Source organism: Callospermophilus lateralis, chromosome 1 (assembly GCF_048772815.1).
Source record: "Callospermophilus lateralis isolate mCalLat2 chromosome 1, mCalLat2.hap1, whole genome shotgun sequence".
Lineage (NCBI taxonomy): Eukaryota > Metazoa > Chordata > Mammalia > Rodentia > Sciuridae > Callospermophilus > Callospermophilus lateralis.
The window spans coordinates 115,714,705-115,739,136 of NC_135305.1; the positions used below are offsets into that span (position 1 = coordinate 115,714,705).

At 62.1% G+C, this 24,432-nt stretch overlaps 1 protein-coding gene across 1 annotated transcript in view; it reads right to left on the bottom strand.

Annotated features, from left to right (window-relative positions):
• Window positions 1-204: 204 nt before the first annotated feature.
• The window catches only part of Mn1 (MN1 proto-oncogene, transcriptional regulator), a 38,856-nt gene continuing 14,628 nt past the window's right edge, over window positions 205-24,432 (bottom strand). The window contains exon 2 of the mRNA XM_076837195.2: window positions 205-420. Coding sequence (XP_076693310.2) covers window positions 245-420 — 176 coding nt within the window. The 3' untranslated portion in view covers window positions 205-244. The remainder of the gene's footprint in view (window positions 421-24,432) is intronic.

Below are 24,432 nucleotides of genomic sequence, written 5' to 3' on the forward strand. Positions count from 1 at the left end.
CAGGCGGCAGTTTCTTTAAAAAAGAAAAAAAGAAAGAAAAAAAAAAAGAAAACTTTTGAGGTTTTTTAATCCCCCGCCCTCTTAAATTAACCCTTTCGGGTCCATAAGCCACTAAGCAGGTACCAACCTCGACCGAAAAACCAAGACCCATGGCAGCACTAGTGGCCCTTTCTGGGGACAGGTTGGGGGAGGGGGGGGACAGGTTGGGGGAGGGGAGAGCCTGGGGGGAGGGGCTCTGGTCGACTCAGGTGAGGGCGGCCACGAAGGTCCCGAACCGGTTGGAGATGTCGGAGTGCAGGGACCGCCAGGTGGGCACGGAGGCGCGGGCCTTGGCGTCCCCCACGTCGTCGGTGCAGTGGACGGACAGGCACTGCAAGTGGCTGCCGGGCGGGGCCGCGGCCTTGCTGATGGCGTCGTGGGCTGCGGAGGGAGAAGGAGGGAGAGGGCAGATTAGTGGTGGGCGCGGCTCTGGGGGAGGGAGGTCGAGAGGAGAGGCCACGCCTGGGCCTCGACTGGGCAGAGATGCTCTGGGGGTCTAGAGGTCGTGGCTGGGAGGCGGCAGTCCCTCCCCGCCGTTGGTCCCGATGTCCCCCTGGGAAGTGGAGGTCCAGCAAGATCAACCCGGGGTCTCAAAGAGCCACTGACACGGGGGGTGGGCGGGCTTCCTGGAGGAGGGGCGTCTAAGCGGGGGCGGGGAAGGACGCGTAGGAGTTCGCTGGACCCCGCCCGCGGGGAGGGGGCGGGGCTTGTCCCAGTCCCCAGCAGCCTGTCCTCTGGTCCTCCAGACGGACATTTGCCCAGGGCCCGATGGGTGCCGGAAACGTCTTAAGCCAGGGCCACCTGCAGGCCAACCCTGGGAAGTAGGGAGGTCACCTCGACTTCATAGAGAAGACACTGAGACACAGAGGACCGACCAGGTCACGCAGGGGAAATGCCCAGCACCTCCTCAGGGGAGTGGACAGGATGGGGAGGGGCCTGTGGGTGCCCAGAGGGCACAGCCAGGGGCAGGCAGAGGCCCAGAGTCCCCCAACCCCTGGCTGGGCAAGCCCCTCCCCCCAGCTTGGAGACAGGGTGGGACAGGTGGGGGAGCCTCCTGGGACAGCTGCCTATCTTTCATCCCTCCCTTCTTTGGGTTTAGCCTTCTGACTCCAGTTTACAGAGGAGGAGTGGGCAGCCCAGAATGGCACAGACACTTTTCTGGAGACACACAGCTCCAACCCAAAGGCTGAGAGACTTGGGTGCTAGCCCCACAAAGGGACTCGAGTCTAGTCCCCTCCTCTGAAAATGGAAATGTCCACCAAGGGCACAGACCTCTTTGAGTACTAGGTGTTCACAGAAACGTGAAGGGCATTCCTCAGAAAGGCAGATTGTAAGCCGGGCACAGTGGCATCCGCCTGTCATCCCAGTGACTCAGGAGGCTGAGGCAGGAGGATCTCAAGTTCAAAGCCAACCTCAACAACAGTGAGGCCCTAAGCAACTCAGTGAGACCCTGTCTCTAAATAAAATGCAAAATAGGGCTGGGGCTGGGGCTCCATGGTCAAGTGCCCCTGAGTTCAATCCCCGGTACCTTCCCCACCCCATCCCCCCAAAAAAAGGCAGCCTCTGAAGCCCGCAAGGCAGCAAAAACCAAGGCTGGACTCCCTACCAGCATCGAAGTACCATCCCCAGCTGCTGTGTGAGGGAACTTTACAGACCAGCGATGAGGAAGACCATTCATCCTGTGTACCCTGAAAATCCCCCCGATTCCCTCCTCACAGACCCCAAGAGACCACAGATCTCCATGATGTCTGTTAGACATGCTCAAGGCGGAATCTGGAGGCCATTCACACCTTAGTGTGAATCAGACCAGGAGCACAGACCTGCGAGCTCTGAGGGTGAGGTGGAGAAAGAACGGAGCAGAGTTTGGGGGGACTTGAATTTACTGTTGTCCAGTGTCCAGGGACCAGCGTCACCAGAACTCGGATTATTCTCTTTCTTCAGAGAGGGCACATAGCCTGCCCAAGGTCACGCAGCCAGGAAGGGACAGGAAGTTTCATTTGATTACAGACTAACTGACCGTCTGCCTCGGGAGCCGTGGAGAAGGCGGGAATTGAGGGTGGGGGCCCAGCGGTGGCTGCAGGGGACACCCGGACACTGAAGGCCACCCAGGGCCTGGGCCTGGAAGGAGTCGCTGCGGCCCAGCCTGCCCTCTGGGATCAGGCAGGAGGCCCTGGCCTACAGGGAGGACCCTCCCAGAGGGACAGACCCACGCCAGGCCAGGGGTGACTCAGGATCCTTCCCTCTTTCACCTGATGAATGAGCCCTTACTGAGGAACTACTATGTGCCAGGCAGCGCGCCCGCCTTGTGGACTGAGGCAGAGACAGGACAGACACAGGCTTCGCCCCCCCCTGGAGCTGATGACCAAGGGGCAGTGCCAGAAGACCCGCTTCCTGGGAAAGAGGCCTGGTGGGATTTCCTAGGCTGCAAGATCTGCTGGGGGCGGCCGAGCGCCTTGGGGACCCTCACGTTCACACCCACTCTACAGACAGGAAACTGAGGCGTGCCAAGACCCCACCTGGGTCCCCACCCGCCTCCCTTGGTGGGGTTTCCCCAGCAGCATCGGGAAGGAGGAGTCCAGGGACTCTCGTGGCACTGGGTGACCCGGCGCTGGGGCCCAGAGAGGGTGAAACACTGGCCCAGTGCCACAGAGCACAGGCCTGGGACTCCCCCAGCCTGAGCCCAGGAGGAGGGAGCACCACCGCAGCCTGGTGTCCACAGGTGTCCTTAAGGGAGCGCGTGGCCATTGGTGAGCTCTGGACACCCCAGCAAGACCAAACCCATCCTCTGGGGACTCGCTCCAGCGGGGACCCAACACGCCCTGGGACGGTGGCCCCTGGGGCGGCAGATAAATCAGTCCCAAAGAAGACCCTCAAGTCACAGCCTGCCCCAGTAGGGGAGAGGCCCTGGGTCCCCGAGCCTCAGGACGACAGGCGGCCGTCCCTCCCCACACCAGCACCAGAGACAGAACCGTCCCCTGCCGAGTCCCTGGGGCTGGGGATGGCCCGGGCTGTGGCACCAGGGCACCCGGTGGGTACTGTCACGTGTCCCACCTGGTCACTGCCAACTGTGGCTGCAGAGGGGAGGCAGGGCAGTGCCCAGCGCCTCGTCCCCACTTGACAGACTGGAAGACTGAGGCGCCGGGTGAGGTGGGCGCCCCCCTCGAGGCCCCAGGTGCCCAGGCCAATAGCTCCTGTCCACAGAATCCACAGACCCCAGTTTGCCCATCTGTCACTTGGCGGTGGCGATTCCGGGCCCATCTCAGAACAGCTTGAGGTCCATATAACGGAAAGAGCTGGCACTGACGGGCGGGGCGGTCCCAGAGGCAGGGACGAGTGGCCTCTACACACAGGACCCCTGGGGCCTCCCCCCTGGGGCAGCGCAGCCCGAGGGGCCTCTGGCGGGTGGGGACAGATGGGCCAGGCTGCCCAGCAAGGACAGCTGTCAGGACCTCTATCAGCCAGGACAGGCCGCCTGTGTCCCGGGCCCACGGTAGAGGCCTGGAGGTGGGCTGCCCTTACTGTCCCTCGCGCCACAAGCCCCAGGTCAGATGTCATCTTGGGCACATCTTGACCCACAGTGGGGACAGTCACCTTCACCAAGGGGAAGAGAGAATGGGCAGCAGGTGCCAGAGGCACTTGTGAAATAATCAGTGGCCCCTTTTCTCCCACGGGATTCAAAAGTGACAGGGGCCACTCTGTGTGCAGCAGGGGCCTCTGTGCCTGTCACCACAGCTCCAGGACCTGCGTTGGGGGGAGGTGACAGGCCACTCCGAGGGATGAAAGCGCCCTCCAGGTGAAGCGCCGCAAGCTGCGGCCAGGGTGGCCGAGGGCAGGGGAGGGCACCTGCCACCACCTGGGGACACTCGGCTGTCCCCTCCCTTCTTCAGGCCCCCCATGGGATCCCAGGTTTCCCTCTCTGAAAATCCACCCCAGAGCCGCCTCGGTTTGGGTGAGACGCGGGAGCTGGGGCCGGGGACAGCCACCCTGCCACCCTGGGATCCTCGGGCAGGGAATTTCTGGCCCAGCCACCTTCTGTCCCTGTGCCCACCAGGGGGACGGCCAAGGGTGTGGAGGAGGGGGACAGAGTGGCCAGTGCCCTGGGCCAGCTGTGAGCCAGGACCACATCGGGGTCCCCCTGGCCGCTGTGGGGAGAACTAAATGAGATAATAAAGGCCAGGCCCCACACAAAGGTCAGGGCCCCGAGTCCCCAGCCCTCAGCAGCCCGGCTCTGGAGATGGCCAGGGCTGGCCCTGCCACTTGGGGCACTTTCTGTGCCGGCGGGGACTGGGGCCAGGCTGAGTCCCTGGGATTGTCACTGAGACTCGCAGCAGCAGCACGGCCCGGGCACCTGTCTCCTCCCGGATCCCAAGAGCGCAGGTGAGTCTGGTTTCCCCTTTTCTTGGACCTGGGAGGGGACTTTTGTGACAGGTGTCACTCTGCTAGCGGCTGGCTGCTGGGACTGGAAGTAAGGCCCCAGGATGGCCGCCACAGGGCTGGGCCAGCTCCTCTCTGGGCCTCCCCACGGCCGCTGCACACACGCCTGTCCCCAGCCCCCAGGCCTCCGTGATCCCTCGCTGCCCCCATGCTCCTGTGTGAACCGCGCGGGCCTCCGAAGCCAACCAGAGACCTCTCTCCGGCTAGAACCTTCCATGGCTCCCCACTGCCCTCAGGGTGAAGCCGCAGGCTTGGCATGACCTCCCTCCTCCCCTCTGCTGACTCCTGCTGTCCCATTTGGCAGCCACCCCGGGCGACACTTCTCCAGTGCCCCTGCCGTGAGGTGCCGAGGCCCCGCTCCTGGCACGAGGCCCCGCCCCTGGAACGTGGTCCCGCCCCTGGCACGAGGCCCCGCCCCTGGCACGTGGCCCCGCCCCCACCTGTGACGTAATGGGACCTGGCTCTGCCTAGTTCTGGCCGGAAACGCTGCTGACCCAAGGGCAAGGTCTGAGTCAGGCCCCGCCCCCACAGGCCACCCCAGACGGAGAGTACCCTGGGGTCTGCGGTGTCAGGTGACCCAGGTCTGGATCTCGGTCCCTGGCGCCTTCCGCAGCAGGTCGGCCTCGGGCTTCTCTCCCTGAGCCTCAGCTTTATCCCCGTGAAATGGGCAAGGGCGTCCCCAGCTCCTGGCCCAGCGACACCGGGTCACGCGGCGCCACACCTAGCAGGTGCTCAGGAAATAGTGCTCCCGCCCTCAGGGGTCCGTCCCAGACCAGGCTTGTCTTTAGTGCTGGGGGTGGAACCCAGGCCCTCCCTGGTTGGGCGGGGGCTCCCAGCCCACGGCGAGACCAGTCCCCAGGACCCCACCCCCAGCGGGGTCCTGAGCAGTCACCCCCAAACCCAAACAGCCCTTCTGCAGAACCCGTGACCCTACGGAGGGCTCCAGCGGGGCATGTCCACATTCGGCCCTGGCCCCGTCCCTCCTCCGAGCTGCAGGATGGGGCCCGGGGGTGTCTTGGGCTCAGGGGCAGCAAAAGCAAATCCCAGCCGGACGCTGGTGGCAGACCAGGGGTCTTCATGGCCACCAAACAAGCAGGAACACAGCAATCCCATGACCCACAGCTGGGCTCTGCCTGCCCCTGCCCACGCTTGACAGCTGGGGACAGCTCTGACCAGAGCTCGGAGGCCTGGGTTCAGATCCTGCCCTGGACCCCACACAGGCCTGCTGCCCACCAGCTCCACGGCCCCAGGCAGGTCGACCTGCAGAGGGGGCTGGCAGTACCTCTAGTGAGGGCCAGCAGAGTCCAGTGGGGCGGGGGGGGGGGCTAGGACAAATGCCTATGTGACTCCGGACTGTCTCTCTGCTCCCTGGCACGCGGCAGCCACCAGAGAAGCCTTTGTTCACTGTTTCCATGGGGGACATCCTCATCTCGGTTCTGTTTCCCACTTGCTGTGTGACCTCGGGCAGGACACGGTACCTCTCTGGGCCTATTTGGTCTTCTCTGAAATGCCAGGGGGTGACTGTCTGTGCGACCCCCTGTTCCTTTGGCGCACTGCAGTCTTACCCTGATGTAGGCAGGAGCCTCCCAAAGTGAGGGACCCTGAGACGTCTCGGCCCTAGTGCAGGGAACCAGCACCCACACCCCGAGGATCAGGGACCCAGGGACAGTGTCCAGAGCCTGAGAGACACCCCACCTGGGCATCTCGCAGGGGCCAGGCAGGCCCAGGGGACGGCCTCCCTCCAGCCCAGCCCTGCACCTGGGTCCCCTGCAGGCTCTGCACTCTCCTGCAGGTGACAGTGTCTGGCCACACCCGGCCCCGTGGAGCCTCGCCTGGGGACCAGCTGTCCCAGGGGACCGCCTCCCCCTCTCTCTGGTCAACAGTGACTTGCTTTTAGGACAAGGGCCCAAGGCTCACAGATGGGATGGGAAGGAACCAGGGTCACCCAGCAGCTGGGGATGGGCCCTGATGAGCCTCAGTGCGTGCAGAGCCACTGTCACCGTGCAGCGCAGGCCTGGCTGGGCTCCTGGAGAGCAGGCCCGGGTGCCCTCTGGCCCCGGTGCAGGCTGGCTGGGGGGGGCCCTGGGCTGTGGCAGCCGGTGCTAGCCGCTGGGCAGGCCTGGGAGCCCTGGAGACTGATCCAAGTTGACCAGGCTGCGGGCAGCTGTCACTTGGACTGAGCTGGCCCAGGGCTCCGCAGGGGACAGCATCAAGGGCAGAGCGGACCAGGCCTCCCGGAGCCCAGGGCGGACAGGACACAGCAGGGACTGAGGGCTGGGGACCTGCCCCGGCCCCGAAGGAGGGGACGCAAAGGGCCACGTCGGGGGAGTGGACAGAGGGGCGGGCGGCCTCTGGGGGCCGGGGGCCTCCGTGCGGCCTCCTGGACCCGGAGCTTCCAACCATGCAGCCAGTGACCTGTGACAGATGAGGCCTGCGTACCCCAGGGCCACTCATGGCCGTACGCACCGAGACGTGACGGCCCAGGGCAGCTGGGCGCCAGCCCCTCCTGCCCACACCGTCCTCCACACACGACAGGAGACGGCCAGCAGGGAGCCACTGCCGCCCAGGCTGGGAGGGGAAGGCCCCGCCTCAGGTCCTCATCCAGACCCGAGGGACGCAGGGCCTCAGGAGGAGACACAGGGACACTGCAGGCCAAGCCTCAGCATGGCTCTGGATGACGCAGTAACGGTCGCTGCCACCCAGGGTCACCAGAATCATTCTATCTGAGACCCCATGGGCAGCCCAGCGACTTCCCACACCCTATCACACCCAAGTCGCTGCTACGCTGTTAGACACAGTGCTGAGCCGACTTAGGCAGGACGCTGTACCTCTCTGAGCGTGTAACCTGGAGCAACTCAGCACTGGGAGGCCTCCCCAGGTTCCCAGGATGCGGAGCGCGTGAGCTGTTCAGCAGACGGCTCCCCGAGCCACCACACGCTGCGCTCAGAAACAGCCCTGGGCTCCCCGGGCCGAGGCAGGAGCCGGGTCCCCCAAGCCTGCTGTCACTGGGCAGCTCTCCCGGGCCTGGGGCTGGGTGGCTGTTCCGGGGGCTTCGGGGACTCATTCCCCATCAGGGGCAGCGGAGGCTCTGGGACGCCGCTCAGCGGAGTGGGCAGGGAGGACACGGGCCTGCTCACCACCTCAGTCCCCACAGCCCTGCTGGGTCCCCAGGAGGGCTCTGCACGGGGGACAGCCGTGGGACCGTCACGCACTTCAGAGACAGAGGCCTGGGTCTGAAACCACCCCCACCGGGCACTGCCACGCTGTGCCACCCCAATCAGCCCCTTGGGCTCCCCACGTCCCCATTTCCTCATCTGAGAAGTGGGTTTGGTCCCCTCTCCTGCTAGGAGCCCGGTGGGACAGCAGGTGCCCACGTGACACCCAGGGCTGGGGCTGGGGCCGGGGTCGGGGAGCCAGGAAGAACTTGAGATGTGTGCTGGGGGTGACAGGTGAGCGCAAAGGTTGGCAAGGGACAGAGCAAGAGGGCCACCTCAAGCCCAGTGTGACTTCTTCAGAAAAAATCTTAAAAGGCCGGCCCCAGGCCCCGGGGTGGAAATAGGAGAAGAGGAAGCTGCCAGGTTCACGTGGGATCAGTCATGGAAGGAGTTTGGACCTCATTCCTGTGAGCAATAGGGAGCCACAGCAGGCTCTTGAGCAGGTGCAGCGTACTGTGAATCTGTCCGAATTTATAAAAGCCTTGCCCGACCCCATTCACTCCGGCTGTGGCACAGGACACCCGAGCCAGGAACACACAAGGGCCCTGGTTCTCCCTCTCTGAGCAAGGAAGGCCAGGGCCCCCACCACTACCCACCCAGTGGCCCCGGAGAAAGCCCTGTTCTAACCAGGCCACCCAGTTCTATTCCCACTCAGCTGGTGACCCCTACCAGGGACACCACCTCTGTCCCTCCATGTCCCCCACACAGAGCGTGTGACCATGTGACCCACGCATCACATCAGCGAGTCCTTTCTGAAGGTCCCAGGCCCGAGGAGGGGTGCAGATGCGGCCCAGGTCACCCGACGGTGACAGACGGGTGGAGGGACAGCTACCTGATCCGTGCTTCAGTCTCCTCAGCTGTGAAATGAGATCACAGGCCCGCGGGGCAGGGCTATGGCCCAAGTGACAGGAGACTATTAGCAATGACAGATAAGGATCACAGCCCACACCCAGCCAGGTTCTGCTCTGTCCCACGCTAATCCCCACAGAGACCGGGAGGCAGACTCCTCTCAGCCCCGTTTCACAGATGAAGAACCTGTGAGGGTAGTAGACCCCAGCACATGGGCCGGGCCGGCTCACCGTCTGCCTCTGCAAATAAAGTTTTATTGGAACACAGCCAAGCGAGTGTGTTTGCATTTTCTTTGTGGCTCTTCCACCTAGTTGAGGCAAAGACCGTAGGCACTGCTCAGGGTCTTTCAGAGAAATAATGGCTACGTGAATATCTGGGCACCCTGCGACCCCATCAAGTTGACACAAAAAATTAACCATCACTTTGTATAAATCTATCTGCTCCCAGGCCCTGGACAGAGGAGGCCGGCTGAGCCTGAGCCTGAGGGTGAGACGTGGTCATTGACCCAGGTTCCCCTGAAGAGGAAGCAGTCCTGGGCGCCCAGCAGGTGCTCAGCATATGCCCCTGGTATGTGACGATCTGCACCATGGCCTTAAGGGATCCGAAAGGTCCTATGATTCACTCTGGCATGGGCCATCCTTCTTGGGCTGCCGTGGAAACCTTTCTGACCTCCTGTTTAAGAACCCATAAAATATGAAACGTGGGTGGGGGAGGCCTCGTAGAAATCTCTCAAATAATAATGATTCCGGCCAGCGCCATAGCGCACGCCTGTCATCCCAGCAGTCGGGAGGCTGAGGAAGGAGGATCGTGAGTTCAAAGCCAGCCTCAGCAATGGTGAGGCCCTAAGCAGCTTGGTGAGACCCTGTCTCTAAATAAAACACAGAATAGGGCTGGGGGTGGGGCTCAGTGGTCGAGGGACCCTGAGTTCAAGCCCTAGTACCAAAATAATAATAATAATAATAATAATAATAATAATAATACCACCACCACCAAGATGTGTCCACAAACACAGCACAAGAAGGGCGGGTCTCTGAGGCCGAGCCAGCCTACCATGCTGGGCCACAGGAGACAGGTGGCAGGTCCTGAAGCCTCTCATGGCCTCAACTCCAGTAGACAGTGACAGGCTGGGCAAGCCTGGTAATCCCAGGAACAGCCTGTGATGCTCATGGTTGAGCTGACTCATCCCCTGAACAGCCTAGGAGGGCCAAGGTGTTGCAGCTGGGAAATGGCAGGGCTGGATTTGAACCTGGGTCCACATGAGTCCAGAGCCTGCCTGTGTCTTTTTAACCAGGCCCTGATTCTGCCTGGCCTGGAGAAGAGAGATGGGTGGAGCAGTTGCAGCTATTTTGGGTTTAGAAGGAGCTGGCTGGTTGCATCCATCACAACAATGGGGAGGAAGCTCCCGGGCTGCCTGTGTTGCCCCTCAGCCCTTCCCTGGCTTCTGGGGAACGATTCCCACTTGATCAGACTGAGCTCTCCTCTCCAGCCCCAGGAAATCAGCATGAGGCCCTGCCCGAAGCTGTGTGACCTCAGGAGTACCACTTGCCCTCTCGGAGCTGCCGTCCTCTTTATAAGTGGCAGGAGAGCTGACTGCCAGGATTGTGACCCGAAGAGTAGGTGTTCCCCACCCCAAGTTCCCCTGCGGACTGCTGGGAAAAGTGCGCTCATCCCTGCCCTGGGGGTGGGAGAGCGTTGGGAGGTGCTGATTGGCTTGGAGCGGCCGCCACGCCCCGGGTGTCAGCGAGTTCTGGCATTGACCTGGAAAGGTGGGGTGTGGGCAGGGAGTGTGGGAAGAGGCGGGCGCAGGGGTGCGTGACTGAGTCAACGGCCTCACCCCCAGGATCTTCCCAGGACGCGGCAGCTCTGGAGGGATTTCCGCCGTGCCTCTGGGATGGAGGAGGGTTAAGACCAGAGACTCTGCTCCCAGGCAGAGGTCACAGCCCTTGTCCCTGGGGTCAGGCAGGCCCAGGCCCAGGAGACCAGGCTGGGGGCGCAAGCGCATCAGGGCAGAGACCTGTGCGGCCCCACAGCGCACGCCAGCGCTGGGTCCCCGCTTCACCAGAAGCAGCGCACTGTCACCAAGGGGGTACACTTCTCCCGCCAGCTGTCCCCTCTACCTGGGCCACCTGTGTCCCTCCTCCCCTCACCTGGCGGCCTCCTGCCTCGGGCTCTCCCAGACCCCTGCCTAACATGCGCTCTGTATGACTGCTTGCAAATGTCCTGTGGCCTGCTGCAGCTCCCAGGAGGGCTTCGACCCCGGCTCCCACTGCGGCCCTGGCAGCTGCCACACAGGTGCCCGCTATGTCCACCCGCAGGGGCAAGGACAAACCCCAGGGAATCTCTAAAATAGCCAAGACGCACAGCACAACCCCCGGGCCTCCAGACAGACGGACAGAAACTTCCAGGGAGACTGTGGCACAGGGCCTCCCTGGAGGTCGGCCGACCCTGTGTCCCCAGATTGACCAGGACTGAGAGGTCTGTCCACACCCCGTCCAGAACCCGGCCGGGCCAGCGGCCTTCCCGTGAGAGCTGGAAGCTGGAACCCTCCCGGTGCTTGGGGCCCTGTGGTGACCACAAAAGCAGACGGCGGTGTCTGTACAGGAGAGCGGACCGCAGCTGACCCTCGGCCAGAGCCGGAGATCCCGCCACTTCTTCCTCCCTGGGAACGAGGACCCAGGGAGGCCCCTCCCCCAACCAGCACCCCACCCCGCCCCACCCCAGCCAACCTGCTGGGAAAACCTCCGGGATGAGTGGGGGTCAATTCCAGGTGTGAGCATCAGCTAAATGACCCCCCCACAGCCCTGGCGCCCTCTGGGCAGGAGGGGCGGGCTGGGTGGGGCCTTGGCTGGATTTGTTTTGATGTTGTCCTTAGAATCAGGGCACTGGAGGGCAAGGACCTCACCCTTTCCCAGGAACCGGACCACAACCAGACCCATCCTAAGCACAGGTACACGGCGCTGCAGTCTTCCTTCAGGGGGCGGCCGTTGTTCCCTTTAAAGGTTCAGAGAGGGGGTGACTTGCCCCCCATCACACGGCACAGAACAGCTGACTCAAGATACAGCCAAGTCAGTTTCCAAGGCCTCTTCTCCTTTTGTTCACATCAGAAACAGGGTCAGGGTTCAGGTGGGAGAGAGGAAGGAAAGAAGAAAACGCACTCCCCACCTCCCCTCTCAGCCTGCCCACTCTGCACCTGGAACAGTGAGGCCACTGGGGATGAGAACCTCACATACATGACCCTTGAAGGCGGGATCTGATGCAGGACGGACCTCATCCACTCGGGGTCTGAGCCCAGGTATCCAGGAGCCCTCCCAGGGAGGCCTGGGGTGCAGGAGAGACTGCGCAGAGCCGGCCCTCCTGGACAAAGCCCGCCCACCTGCGCAGAGCCCGCCCACCTACACTGAGCCCGCCCACCTGCGCAGAGCCCGCCCACCAGACAGAGCCTGCCCACCTGGACAAAGCCCGCCCACCTACACTGAGCCCGCCCACCTACACAGAGTCCGCCCACCAGACAGAGCCCGCCCACCTGGACAAAGCCCGCCCACCTACACTGAGCCCGCCCACCTGCACAGAGCCCGCCCACCAGACAGAGCCCGCCCACCTGGGCAATGCCCACCCACCTGGGCAACATCCCTGCAGAGGCGGGGCCAGCTGCCTATGGGCGGGGCAAGGAGAGCTTCCTGTCCCTGTGGCCAAGCACCAGGCTGCCACCCAAGGACGCGCTCCCGGAACCCCTAGAAGCCCAGGCTCTCCAAATGCAGGCCTGGGGTGTCCAGCCTCTAGCACGGGTGGCTTTTACGTTTTTAAATTAAATAAAGTTTAAAATCAATCCCCTGCTCACAAATCACTGCATTTCAGGGGTTTGACAGCTGCCTGTGCCCGAGGACACCGCGCTGGGAAGGGCAGGCGGAGGGCATTTCTGTGCTTGAGGAAAGTTCTGGGGCGCGCTGGTCAACGCCAGTCTGCAGCAGTCACCGGGCCACCAGGGCTTTCTTGCAAGAGGCAAACTCTTGTCATTTCAAACAGAAGCTTCCGTGGGCGGAGGTCTACTGCGGGTCCGGGGAGCCACAAAGACAAAGTGCCCAGCAACGCGCACTTCTCCTGGAGCCCACAGCTGACCTGGCTGAACAACTGCGGCACCGGCTCAGCCTGGCTCCTTCCCAGCGACGATGCTGCAGCCAGAGGGCCCTGATCAACCGGGTGAGCGCCTGACCTTGAACCTGTGGTCTGACCTAGTCCAGTCACAGAGGGGGAGAAACTGAGACCCAGAGAAACAGCGACCTGCCTGAGGACAGAAGACGGGTCAAGGCCAGGCCAGGATTAAAACTCCCGCCCAACGCCCCACCCCCCACCCAAGTCCTCTCTGGCCAGCACAGCACATGCACCCATGACCCTTTGCAGCAAGACAGAGCCAATACTGGTTGACTGGGAGACACCCGGTCCAGCAGACAGGAGGTCGAAGGGGGCCATTCCCAGATGGAGAAACTGATGCTCAGGGAGGGAGGCAGGCTCCCAGGCCAAGGTGATTTCCAGCACTTCAGTTGCCAAGAGGACCCTGGAGCCCTCTCCAGCAGGCCCTGGGGTGAGCAGAGAACCCAGTGGGTTCAGGTCCCACTCCTTTCTTTTCCCAGCTGTGTGATCTTGGACAAAGTGCTTTGCCTCTCTGAACCTTGATTTTTCTGCAATGTAGATAGTAGTCCTGCCTTAGGCAGAGAAACACTCAAGAAAGTGTAAAGGTACAGGAATAAGCTGCCGAAGGGGATGGTTATCATGTCCCTCCAGGTTAGTACACAGCTGTTTTTAACTTCCTCTTTGGATGTGCGGGCTGGGATGGGGCCCAATCTGGCCCACCACGACTGTAGACTTGGGGGACTCTATTTTTGTAGCCCAAGAGATAAGAATTTTCATCTGACATTATTTAATGGTTGAAAAGTAGGAAGGCTGTTTCATAACAAATGAGAATCATATGAAATTCAGATTCCGGTGTTCCTAAGCAGAGCTGCGTCAGCCACGACACCGGCCCGGGGACACTGCGGCCTCTCCTGCATGACCAGGTTGGGGTCAGGAAGCAGTGACAGAGAAACTCTGGGCTGAAAACCCCCAAACATTCACAGCCTGACCTGGACAGGAAGATGGCGGCCCCTGCACTGGATGGTCAAGTTACCCCCGTTTCACAGCCAAGGAAAACTGAGGCTGAGAGCGCAAGGGTTGGGCACAAGGCGCCACAGGGAGGGGGAAAATGCTCCCCCTTGGATTCCACGGCTGGAGATCCAGCGCTGGGCTCTCTCAGAGGCTGTGGACCCAGCTCTGCTTTGGGCCACTTGCAGAGGGGACTAAGTCCAGCACTCTGTGCTGAGTCCCTCTGGTACATAGGGACAGAGGAACGGTGCTGCCAGGTCCCCAGACCAGCCCTCCTGGAGCTCCCTGCCTGGGGAGAAACCGCTGCTGCGGGCTTAAGCCCCGATGGGGCTCCCAGGCCAGGACACCCCGTCCCCCAGCAGCCCCGCGGAGGGACATCCCCCCACCGCCTGGCTGGGCCTCAGCAGAGAAGCTGCCCAGGACTAACTATCACAGATGATTACGGGAAACGGAGCCGGCTCCCACCTGGAGCACTTTGTGCTCCTGCTTTGGAGGAACCCGAGGTGTTCAAGGACCAGGGAGGGCCGCGGGCGCAGCAGCTGGGACAGAGTCATCAGGTCACAGTGACAGCTGGCACTTAAGGGGCACCCACTGTATGCCTAGGAGCCAGGGTCCACAGCTTGCCATGCCACTCCACCTCAGGGTGGCCTTGCAGGTGGTGGGGGCCCTGAGAACAGGGCTCGGTGGCCAGAGCCGGGTTCTGGTTGAGGCCCTGCCTGGTCACTTCCTAGTGACACGAGAAGCCAGCTCACCTCGGGGGCCTCAGTCTTCTCACCTGTCAAATGGGAAGGAGAATAAACGTCCCCAGGAGCCCCAGGGAGTCGGCAGCCCTGTGAGGCTCAGCGTCCTCGGGGCGGCTGTGGGCTGGGGCTTCCGGCCTCCCCTTGGAGGCTGGGTGGGGGACAGTCAGAGGAAGGGTTTGGGGACGGCCTAACTGTCCCAGCGTCCCCAAGGAGACCCCACACAGAATCTCCCAGTCACGAACAAACAAGGCCCTGAACAGGCCAGAAACCCAGCCCCCACTGGCCCTCCAGGAGTCCCATTTGGGGACACAGCTCCCCAGGGGCACCAAGAAGAAAAGGGGGCCCCTCTGTCCCGGCTGCTGCTGCCAGCCCCGCGAGGCCCAAGGGGGGCCCAGGGCCTCTGAAAGGCGGCCGGGCGGGCGCCTCAGCTGCGTTCGGGTGGCTCCGATGAGTTCATTTTACCGCGACAGAATATTAAACAGCTCCCGGGGACAGATGCTGGGCTTTGGTCTCCGGGCGAGGGAGACAGGCCGCGGGCCAGGCCGGGGGGACTCGAGCTCCGCTCTGGGCAGCTCCGGGCCTCTCGGGGCCTGGCGGGCTGCGTCATCAGGGTGACCAACGGCCCAGAGCCTCCCTGGCCTCTGGCTCGCTCTGCTCCACTCGGTCCCCAGAGCCAGCCACGGCGGGGCTCCAGCGCCCACTGTACAGAAGGGGACACTGAGGCAGGCGTAGCAAGGGGACCCCGCAGGCTGCAGGGCAGAGGGCGCTGCACCGAACCCCGGCCCCGCACGTCCCCTGGCCCTTGACGGACAGGAACCTGAACACAGCAGAGAACGGACCCGGACCCACAACGGGGTCAGCTCCGGGGCTCGGACCCCCACCCTCAGAGCTGAGAAGCGCCCGCTGTCCCCTGGTGTGAGAAGAGCCATCTCTGAGGACGCGACTTCAAAGCCTCAGCCACAGCGAGGCCCTAACCGCTCAGGGAGACCCTGTCTCTCAGTAAAACTCAGCGAGGGCCGGGGTGGGGCTCAGGGGTCAAGGGCCCCTGAGTTCAGTCCCCTGCACCAAAAAAAAAAAAAACAAAGAAAGAAAGAAAAAGAAAAGACCGTCTCTGAGCTCTGAGTGGGCAATGGCATTGCTCCTGAGCCACCTCAGCCTCCCCATTCCAGATGGGGAAACCGAGGCCAGGCAATGGGGAGATCCCAAAGCAGCTGCCCAGCTCAGGAAAACGCAGCGAAGCAAACCACTCTCTCCTCCCCTCCAGGCTCAGAGTTCAGACTCAGCCCACCGCTCACCAAGCATGCTGCACTCATCACCACAGCACAGAGAGGTCAAGTAACCTGCCCTGCATCACACAGCCCCAGGTCAGAGGCCTAACCCTTGAGCTGGGCTGCAGCAGCGCTCTGACTACTTTGGGGGACTTCTTCCCTTGGGGACTTTGTTGATACTGACATTTCTTTTTCTTCTCCGCCATCAGGAACGAGTAACAACAGCAACAGTTAAGCCCTGTGGGAGCTCAGGGGTGCGCGCTGCTGACCATGAAGCTCTATGTGAGGAGTGGGTCCAGGGTCCCAGACCCCCGGGGGCTGACCCCGCCAAGGTCCTCCTTCAAAGGGGAGGGAACTGAGGCCCTGCGAGAACACCCACCATCAGTAGCGAACGGCCTGGTCCTGCATCACCTGTGCCCTCCAGAGTCCCACTGCCCAGGCCACCCATCTAGGCGCAGCTCCCCAGGTGACGCAGGCCCTGAGACCTGAGCTGAGAGCTGCTTCTCCTGCAGCGGGGTCCCCGTGCCAGGGGCAGCCTGGCCCAGCTGGCAGACAGGAAGAAGGGGGGACAGATCTGGGTTTGCCACCTGCCGCCATGCTGTGTCATCCGTAAAAGGGGTCCATGGCTTCCCACGGGCAGGAGGGCCCATGGGCCACACCAACGGCCCTGCTCCTTCCAGGGCCGCAGAAGGGCGTGGGCATCTGGGAGCCACTCTGACCTCAGGCTTCTCCTCTCCTGGATCTGGGGTTTGAATAAGCAGAAACCGGGGTGCAGATCTGGGAACCCAGAGGGGACCAGATTCCACCCCCACCTGTCCCCGCTGGCTCCTGTAAATCTGAACCTCTCTGCTGATGGGGCGGAGGCCATGAACGTGGCCGGGCCTGTGTCTGAACGGGTGACATCTCCACCCTGGTCCCCAACACACCACGGGTTCCACGTGCACCCCAAAAAATGCACCGGGCGGGCCTCCTTCTAGGGAAGGCCACCGTGCCTGCCACCCCTGCCACCACAGAAGTGAGTTTTAGCCTAACACCTCAAAAGGGGGACCTGGTGGCAGTGTCACTGGACTCCAGGGAAGAAAGGCCGTGTGTTCCCGGGCGGGCAGGCGGGCGGGCGCTGGGCTCCAAAGGGTTAAGTCCAGCTCTGGTCTCTGGAAGGGGACAGACAGCAGCTGAGGTGGCCCCGGGCCCCCTGCCCCTCCGCCTGAAGAGTGACCCCTGACATTTCCACTCCGGGCTGTACTTGCATTTAAAAAAGGGAAGGAAAAAAATGGAACCTTTGCACAAAGACAGACAGGTTGGGAGAGGGAGGGGCGGGGGTGCAGATCCCCTTCAGCTCACCAAGAAAAAGAAAGACCCAGAAGGGAGGCAGAAGGGGTGGCGGGGAATTAAAAGGTGGCAGACCAAGCTCCCCGAATCAGCAGGCTCCGCGACATTTTCTGATTAATTAACCCTGAAGGGGGGTCCCTCTCGCAGCCCTTCCTGGGGGAGGCTCGGCGGCCTCTGGGGGGACTCACTTAGAGATCCCAGGGGGGCTCAGTCCCGCCTCGGGGACGCGCTGTCGTTAAAGCCGGGATGATAAGGAATTTTCCAAATGAGATTTGCGCAGGGGAAACCCTAATTAAGAGGTTGGTCTCCGGTTAATTGCCCTCCAGCCCGGGCGGCCCGGGGTTCTCAGTCCGACCTCATTAAAGAATCATCATGACCAAACACAAGACGGAGGGTCCCAAGTCCACCAGGGCCAACAGGATCCGGGAGGAGGTGGCGGGACACGGGGAGGGCGCCGCTGACCCAGAGGCACAGCCCGGCTCCCCCCGACCTTGAGGTTGCCCCTGACCCCGCTCCGTCTCCCCCGGAGGCTGCCAGAGCAGAAGCTGGACGCCTGTCCCCGCCACCAACCCAGGGGGACACCACAGACCAGGCAAAAGGACTCCAGGCCTGGTCATCTGGGGTGAAGAATGGATTCTGTTTCGAAAAAGAGAATGTGGGGGGACCCCAAGGAACCAGCCAGCAGATTGTTCCAGAAATAAAAGGGGAATGCAAAGGAAGTTTTGGCCTGGTCTTTACCGTGATCGGGGGACCCTGCCTCGGACCCACCGCCGGCGGGCAGGGGGTTCAGCTTCCCGTGAGCCTCCTGGGCACCCCACTTTGGTTTGGTTAAACTCTGAGCGAACCATGGAGGTGGGGAATCAGAAGAGGGTTTTTCTTTTTTTCCCCAAAAAAACAAAATCTGAGAAGAAACCTCCGGTCCCATGGGCTCTTGCCCACCATGGTGCAGATCTGGGGAGAAACCCAAGAAGAAAAGCCAGCGGGGCGTGGAGGGGCGGGGGCGCACGCCTGTCATCCCAGTGGCTTGGGAGGCTGAGGCAGGAGGATCTCGAGTTCAAGGCCAGCCTCAGCCGTGGCGAGGCCCCGAGAAGCTCAGGGGGACCCTGTCTCTACATAAATATCCAAAAGGGCTGGGGACGGGGCTCTGTGGTGAAGCGCCCCTGGGTCCAATCCCTGGTATCTAAAGAAGAAGAGAAGCCAGGCGGGGTCTGTCTGTCCGGCGTCAGCGACCCAGGCCCGCAAGGAGAGAGGCAGGAGCGCGTGGGGCGTCCTGGGGACCAGCTGCCCTGGCTTGTCCTGGAACCGGCTGAGGAGAAGGTGCTCCATCTACCTTCCTGTAGCCACTCACCAGCTGTTTCAGGAAGCGCTCATCCTACCTAGGGGCTCATCTTCCACGCCCTACCCAGGCCGCCATGTAAGGAGCACGCAGGGGACCCCAGGGACCGGGAGCTCTCAGGCTCTGCAGAGGGTCCAGTCCCTGCCTCAGACTCATCCTGCAGATGAGCTCAAGAACCTCCAGCCACCGAGCGCCTGGGGCCCGCTGTCATCCCGGCTGGGGAGGCTGAGGCAGGAGGATGGCAAGTTCAAGGCCAGCCTCAGCCACGGCAAGGCCCTGAGCAGCCAGGGAGACCCTGTCTCTAAATAAAATGCAAACTAGGTCTGGGGACACGGCTCCGTGGTCGAGGGCCCCTGAGCATCCCGCGGCCCAATCCAGCGCATACCTGAGGCCACCCCAACCCAGGCACCGCTCCTGCCGCCCACGGGAAACCAGGCGGCCCGTGAAGGACTCCCGCTGCCGGCAGGGACGCCGCCCCCCACCTTCCCACGGCCACCCCTCCCCCAGGAGGTCCGCGTCCCCCTGCCCAGGAGCTGGAGAGCGGCGGTTCATGCCCAGGCCGGCGGGCATTCGGGACGTGCCAGGTGCTGGCCGCGCTCTTCATTATCCCCTTAATCCTGCCCCTGCCCAGAATCACAGCTGGGGGATCGAGGCCGGGGTGGCCAGGGGTCAGCAGCAGGAGGCTGCAGCCCTGCTATCCTGGTCCCCAAGATCCAGGACGCAGAGACAACCACAATGGCCAGGAGTCAGGTGACCGATGCGGGCGGTCCCCCAGGTCCCCCAGGTCCCCCAGGACGGGCTCTGACGCTGCAGCCTGCCCCTCTCCAGCGGGGTGGTGGCTGTCCCAGGCCACAGCGTCTCAGGGAGCTCGACCCACAGAAGGCGGGTGGGGGTCCCCGGCCTGGCCAGCCCCACAGCCCTGTGGGTCTCGGGGCAGAGAGGGCAGGGCGTCAGGGTGGCCGAGCTCCGCATCCCTGGGCCCGGGCAGGAGGCCCACTGGGCTCACAGCCAACATGGGAGCGCGGCCCCCACTCCCTGACCCCTGGCCCCTTCAAGACGCCGGACGAGCAGACCCGGGCTCAGGGAGGTGGCCCCATCCTGCCGATCCCACCACGTCGCCGTCCCCAGGCCCGGGGTTCCGACAGCCGCCTTCACCTGGGACAAGCTAATGGCAGACACTTGACCAGCTCAGGGCCCGGCTGGCCACTGCCGGGAGGGAGGCCCAGACTGCCCACGGCTCCCGCCTCAGGCCGTGGTGCCCCAGCACAGGACTAGACAGCACTCTGCCACCCCCGCTGGGTGGCCTTAGGACACTCACTTTGCGTCTCTGGGCCTCAGTCTGACGGTCACTGACCACAGCCTGCTAGAAGCTCTTTGCCACCCAGGCGGCCAGGAAGGAAGAGCAAAGAAAACTTCCAGAAGGTGGATGTCAGGTCAGGGTGGCCCGAGTCCCACCTGCAGGCCCCTCGGGGCTGGTCCCAGCCGGCCCTACGTTCCCGTGGGGGTGACTCCTGCCAGGCCTGCAAAGCAAGGTCTGGGGAAGGAGGACACCGAGTCCCCTGGACAAGGCCACAAATCGCAGCCTGCGCAGCCTAGGGAGAAGCAGGACGGGCCTCACCACCTGTGGCAGGCTGAGGCCCAATCTGGGGGCCCTGAGCACCTCATCGTGACGGCTAGCAGGGACGTCCCCTTCCCTAACCTGTGCCCCAAGCTATCAGGAAAGTTCTGCCACCCAAGAGGAGCTGGGTCGGGGGAGGGAAGACTCTCTCTTGGACGTGGCTGAGCCACTGTTAACTTCACATCTACTATGAGCCACGGGTCCCTGCGTCCTGGCTCCCGTCACACTCCAGATCAAAGCTAACCTGCTCATCGGATGGTGCCTACAAGCCCTGAGCAGTCGGGTGCTGCCTACCAGGACTCTCTCCTCCCGCCCAGCACCCCATGTTCATTCCTGGATCGGGCCAGCTCAGTCCTGCCTCAGGGACCCCTCACATGCTGTTCCCTCGGCTCACACCCTTCCCGCGCAGCTCCACACAGCGGGCTCCAGGGTAGAGATCTGGGGACCCAGGGATGGGGTGGGGGGGCTGCCGTTGCTGCAGAAGCCTGGAATCAGCCTGATGGGAGGGTCTGCCGCTGGGGACCAGCACACACTTCAGGTGGACACTACTGTCCCCCAGAGAGCCGGCTGGCCCCACATCACCGCCCCCAGAGACCGGGTGGCCCTGTCCAGAGACCCCCTTCTAATGCTCTGCCTGGCCCTGCCCAACCGGTGACATCAGCCTCAGCTGCTGTCTGTCCCCTCCCTTGAGAGCAGGGGCTGGGTCTCCAGCTGCTTCCTGGCTCCCGCCGCAGCCGGCCTCACCCCGTGGCGGGCGGGCGCTTCCTCTGTGTCTGGGGACTGAGTCTGGACTTTCTATCAGACATGGCGACCGGACCTTGAAGATGACTTCCCGTCTAGCGCCCTCATCCCTCTCCAGCCGGGGGCTTCTGGACGCTGGCACTACGGCTGTCCAGGTCTGGGTGGCTCTGTGGTGACGGGAGGGCATCACGAGATAGCCAGCAGCACCCAGGCCTCCACCCAGAGGACGCCAGAAGCTACTCTTGGAGAAGTCACAGGGACTGTAACCATTAAACCGAGGCTCAGAGAGGTGAATGCAGCAGCCCAAGGTCACGCAGCAGAACTGGGACCCAAACCCAGGCCTGCTTGACTCCTAACCGTCCGACTGACCGAGGCTCAGAGGCTCAGTCTCAACCCCTCCCTCCCTCCCTGTCACTGGTCAGCCCAAGCCTGCGGGTTCCTGAGTCCCCGCCCAAGAGGCCAGCCAGATGCAGGGGCTCAGGCCCCTGGCAGAATGCTTGGAGGCCGGGGGCCAGCTCATCCCGCCAACTCCTCCAAGATGACGGACGCGGCTCACACCCATCAGGGAACCGGCCCTCGGGAGAGCTGTCAGGCAGAAGGAAACCACCTCAGGCTGCCCCAGCCCCGGAGACCCGGCCTGAGCTCTCCAGGTAGCATCCGGCCCTCCAGCGTCGGGGACAGATCTGAGTGTCCCCAACAAGAAGGGATGACACACCACCCGTCCCCCTGCCCCTCAGGGCCCATGCCAGGTCAACAGCCAGGCTGCAGGGAGGGTGACTTGAGCTAGACCCCACCACCCCATCCCCTGTCCTGGGCAAGGCCCTGAGGCCAGGTTTTATAGGCAAAATACCTAGCACACAGTAGGTGGTCAATAAAGGCTGGTGCTGGCCTTATTCATGTGTTGTGCTGGGCAGGCTCCGGTGGGAGTATCAACTCACATAACCACTAACTCAGCGACTCCTCCTATCCCCAGGAGAACTATTATTACCCTCTCCACCTGGAGGAAACAACACAGAGAGGTGAAGTCACCAGCCCAAGGTCACACAGCTGGGAAGGGGAGTTGCCGGCTCCAGAACCTGTGCTTTTATCACATATTAGAATGCTGGCTACAACTCACAGAACCTCGAGGAGGGCAGCGCCTGACCCTCACCCCACGAGGAAACCAAGCTGAGCAGCTTGCTGGCAAGAGCAGAGCTGAGACCCGGAGCACTCCTCTGGTGAGACGTGGTGCCGTCAAGTGTTCCCCAAGGTCAAGAATCACCCGCACAACGAGGGGAACAAGTACTGCTGCCATCCGCAGCTGTGTGTCATGGCCCCTTCCAAAGAGATGTGGCGTTGGTCTGCACAAAGTTGAGCCAGGAGAAATCAGATCCTACCTTCCCAAGGAGGGGGGTCAAGAAGCAGGAAGAGAAGGTCAAAGCCAAGAGCGCACAGTCCAGTCCTCCCTCACTTTACAGCTCTGCTGTGTGGCCCTCGTGGAGTTGCCTGCCCTCTCTGGGCCATAGTTTTCGTAGCTGGAAAATGTCGTGTGGAAGGGCACAGAGATGGAAGAAGAATCTTTCCAATGTTAGGAATGTTGCCTAAACATTCACCTGAGTGCCATTTTCACTGTGAAAACCGCAAGCAGGTGTTTTAGGGGGCTCATCCACCGCAGCCAGACACCTAAGCTTCCAAACGACTCCACGTCCACACACCCGGGCAGGGGAACTTGGGCAGCAGACACCGCCCAGCGAGCTCCCAAAGACGTTCCAGGACACTCAGCTGCAGGCTTTGGCCAGGCTGCACGGAGCAGGCCTTCTGAGAAGTTCTGAATCTCCACTCCTCCCCAAACCCCCACGGAGGCAGGCCCTGGTGGCGGGGCACCCGCGGAGCTGCCCCTTGGTGGGTCCTTGAGGGACCAAAGCAGCCCTCTCCCCAGCTGCCATGTAAAGGGGAGCAGGAAGGGCGCCGGGGCTGGGGGCGAGGGCCTCCCACCCAGAGGATCATGGGAACGCCCCAGGACAGAGGGAGCCTCCGTCCAGGTCAGCACAGTCAGCTCAGGTTCCAGGGCCAGTCTGTCTGTCTGTTAAAAACAGCCTCAGCCCACCACGGGATGGGGCAGGGGCAGACCCGCTGTGGGAAGACCCGTCTCCAAGGACGGCCAAGGCCAGAACCTCCCGCGGCCTCCAGACCATCCTCAAGACTCAGAGCCTGGAGGGCAGGGCCTCGCTCCACCCGGGACCCAGGCTCCTGCCGGCTCCACAACACATCAATTTGACTCTAAAGTTTAAAATGAAACATATTTCTGTTTGGGAAAAGAATTTCATTAGGGGGAAAATATAATATAAAAATACCCATTTAGAAAGAATGTGCTATTAATTCTTAGCACTTTTATGCAGAAGGGAAAATTGCTTTTTTATCTAAATGGTTTTTCTGCATAAGCCATTGACAATCTTCTTTGACTCCCTGTCATAGGCCCCGCTGCCATGCGCACAGGACAGCCCAGCCAGGGCTGAGCCACCCTGGACACGTTTCCGACATAAGCCCTGGGAGTCCAAGGGCACCTCGGCCACGGGACCACGGTCCTTTTTTAAGGAAGAGATAAATATTGCTGGGGCGGGGAGGGGGGCTTACTGACAAGAAAGGAAAAGACTTTTTAAGTTCAAAGGAAATGTTTCAGTCCTGAACCGTGGTGCAGGCCTACCACCCCAGCGGCTGGGGAGGCTGAGGCAGGAGGATGGAGAGTTCAAAGCCAGCCTCCGCAATGGTGAGGCACTAAGCAGCTCAGCGAGGCCCTGTCTCTAAATAAAATTCAAAATAGGGCTGGGGGAGGGGCTCAGGGGTCGAGTGGCCCTGGGTTCAATCCCTGGTACCAAAAAAAAAAAAAAAAAGGCAAGGGATAAACTCGGGATCTTGAAAACAAACTACTTTTAAGCTTGAAAGCCACACACCAGGAGAACACGGGGCTATGTTCCCATTAGACCGAGTTCCTCTCCCTGGAAAAAGTGAGACTGATCCCCAGGTTCTCACAGTGTGCACACCCTGGGTGCTGAGCCCGCCATTCTTACCCACAGAAGAGAACAAAAAGGGAGGAGGAGGGGGGGGACTCTGCAAGGAGAAGTCAAGTCACAGGTGGGGACGGGGCAGGCGCCCAGGCTCCAAGTCATCTCAAACTTCAAAATGCACTACTTCCCCCCCCCCCCCCAAAAAAAAATGCTTTATAAAAAAAGTCTTTCAGCTCTCTCTCCCTTGGTTCCCAAAATAGCTACTTAATACCAACTGTCGGAGCTAAATTAATTCATTAAGGGAGGCAGGGGCTGGGACGGGTGCTGGGCGTGGGGCTCCGGGGGTGTCGCTGCCAGGAGCAGAAACGCCTCTGGCTTCTGGCTTCCGGCGCGTCTGGCCCATAAATTCTCCCTGGAAAACCAGGAGCCCAGAAATGTCACCGTCACTGCTGATCCAGGTAACAGGTGTGCCCCGCCGCCGTCCCTCCCACCCTGCTGTGTCCCCAGAGAAGCTTCTGGAAGACGTAGTGACCAGCTGGGGAGCTGTGCTTGCCGGAAGGGACGCTGGGGCGAATGCTGGATCAGACCCTCTCCCAATTCAAGACCGACACCGACGCCCATTAGACCTCAGGAGCCACGTAAAAAGGACACTGTCCCCTCGTCTCTCCAAACGCCCGTGTCCTCGGAGTTGGTGGCCGCTGGCTCCGGGCCCAGAGCACCCGGCCCGCGGGGCTCCCTCT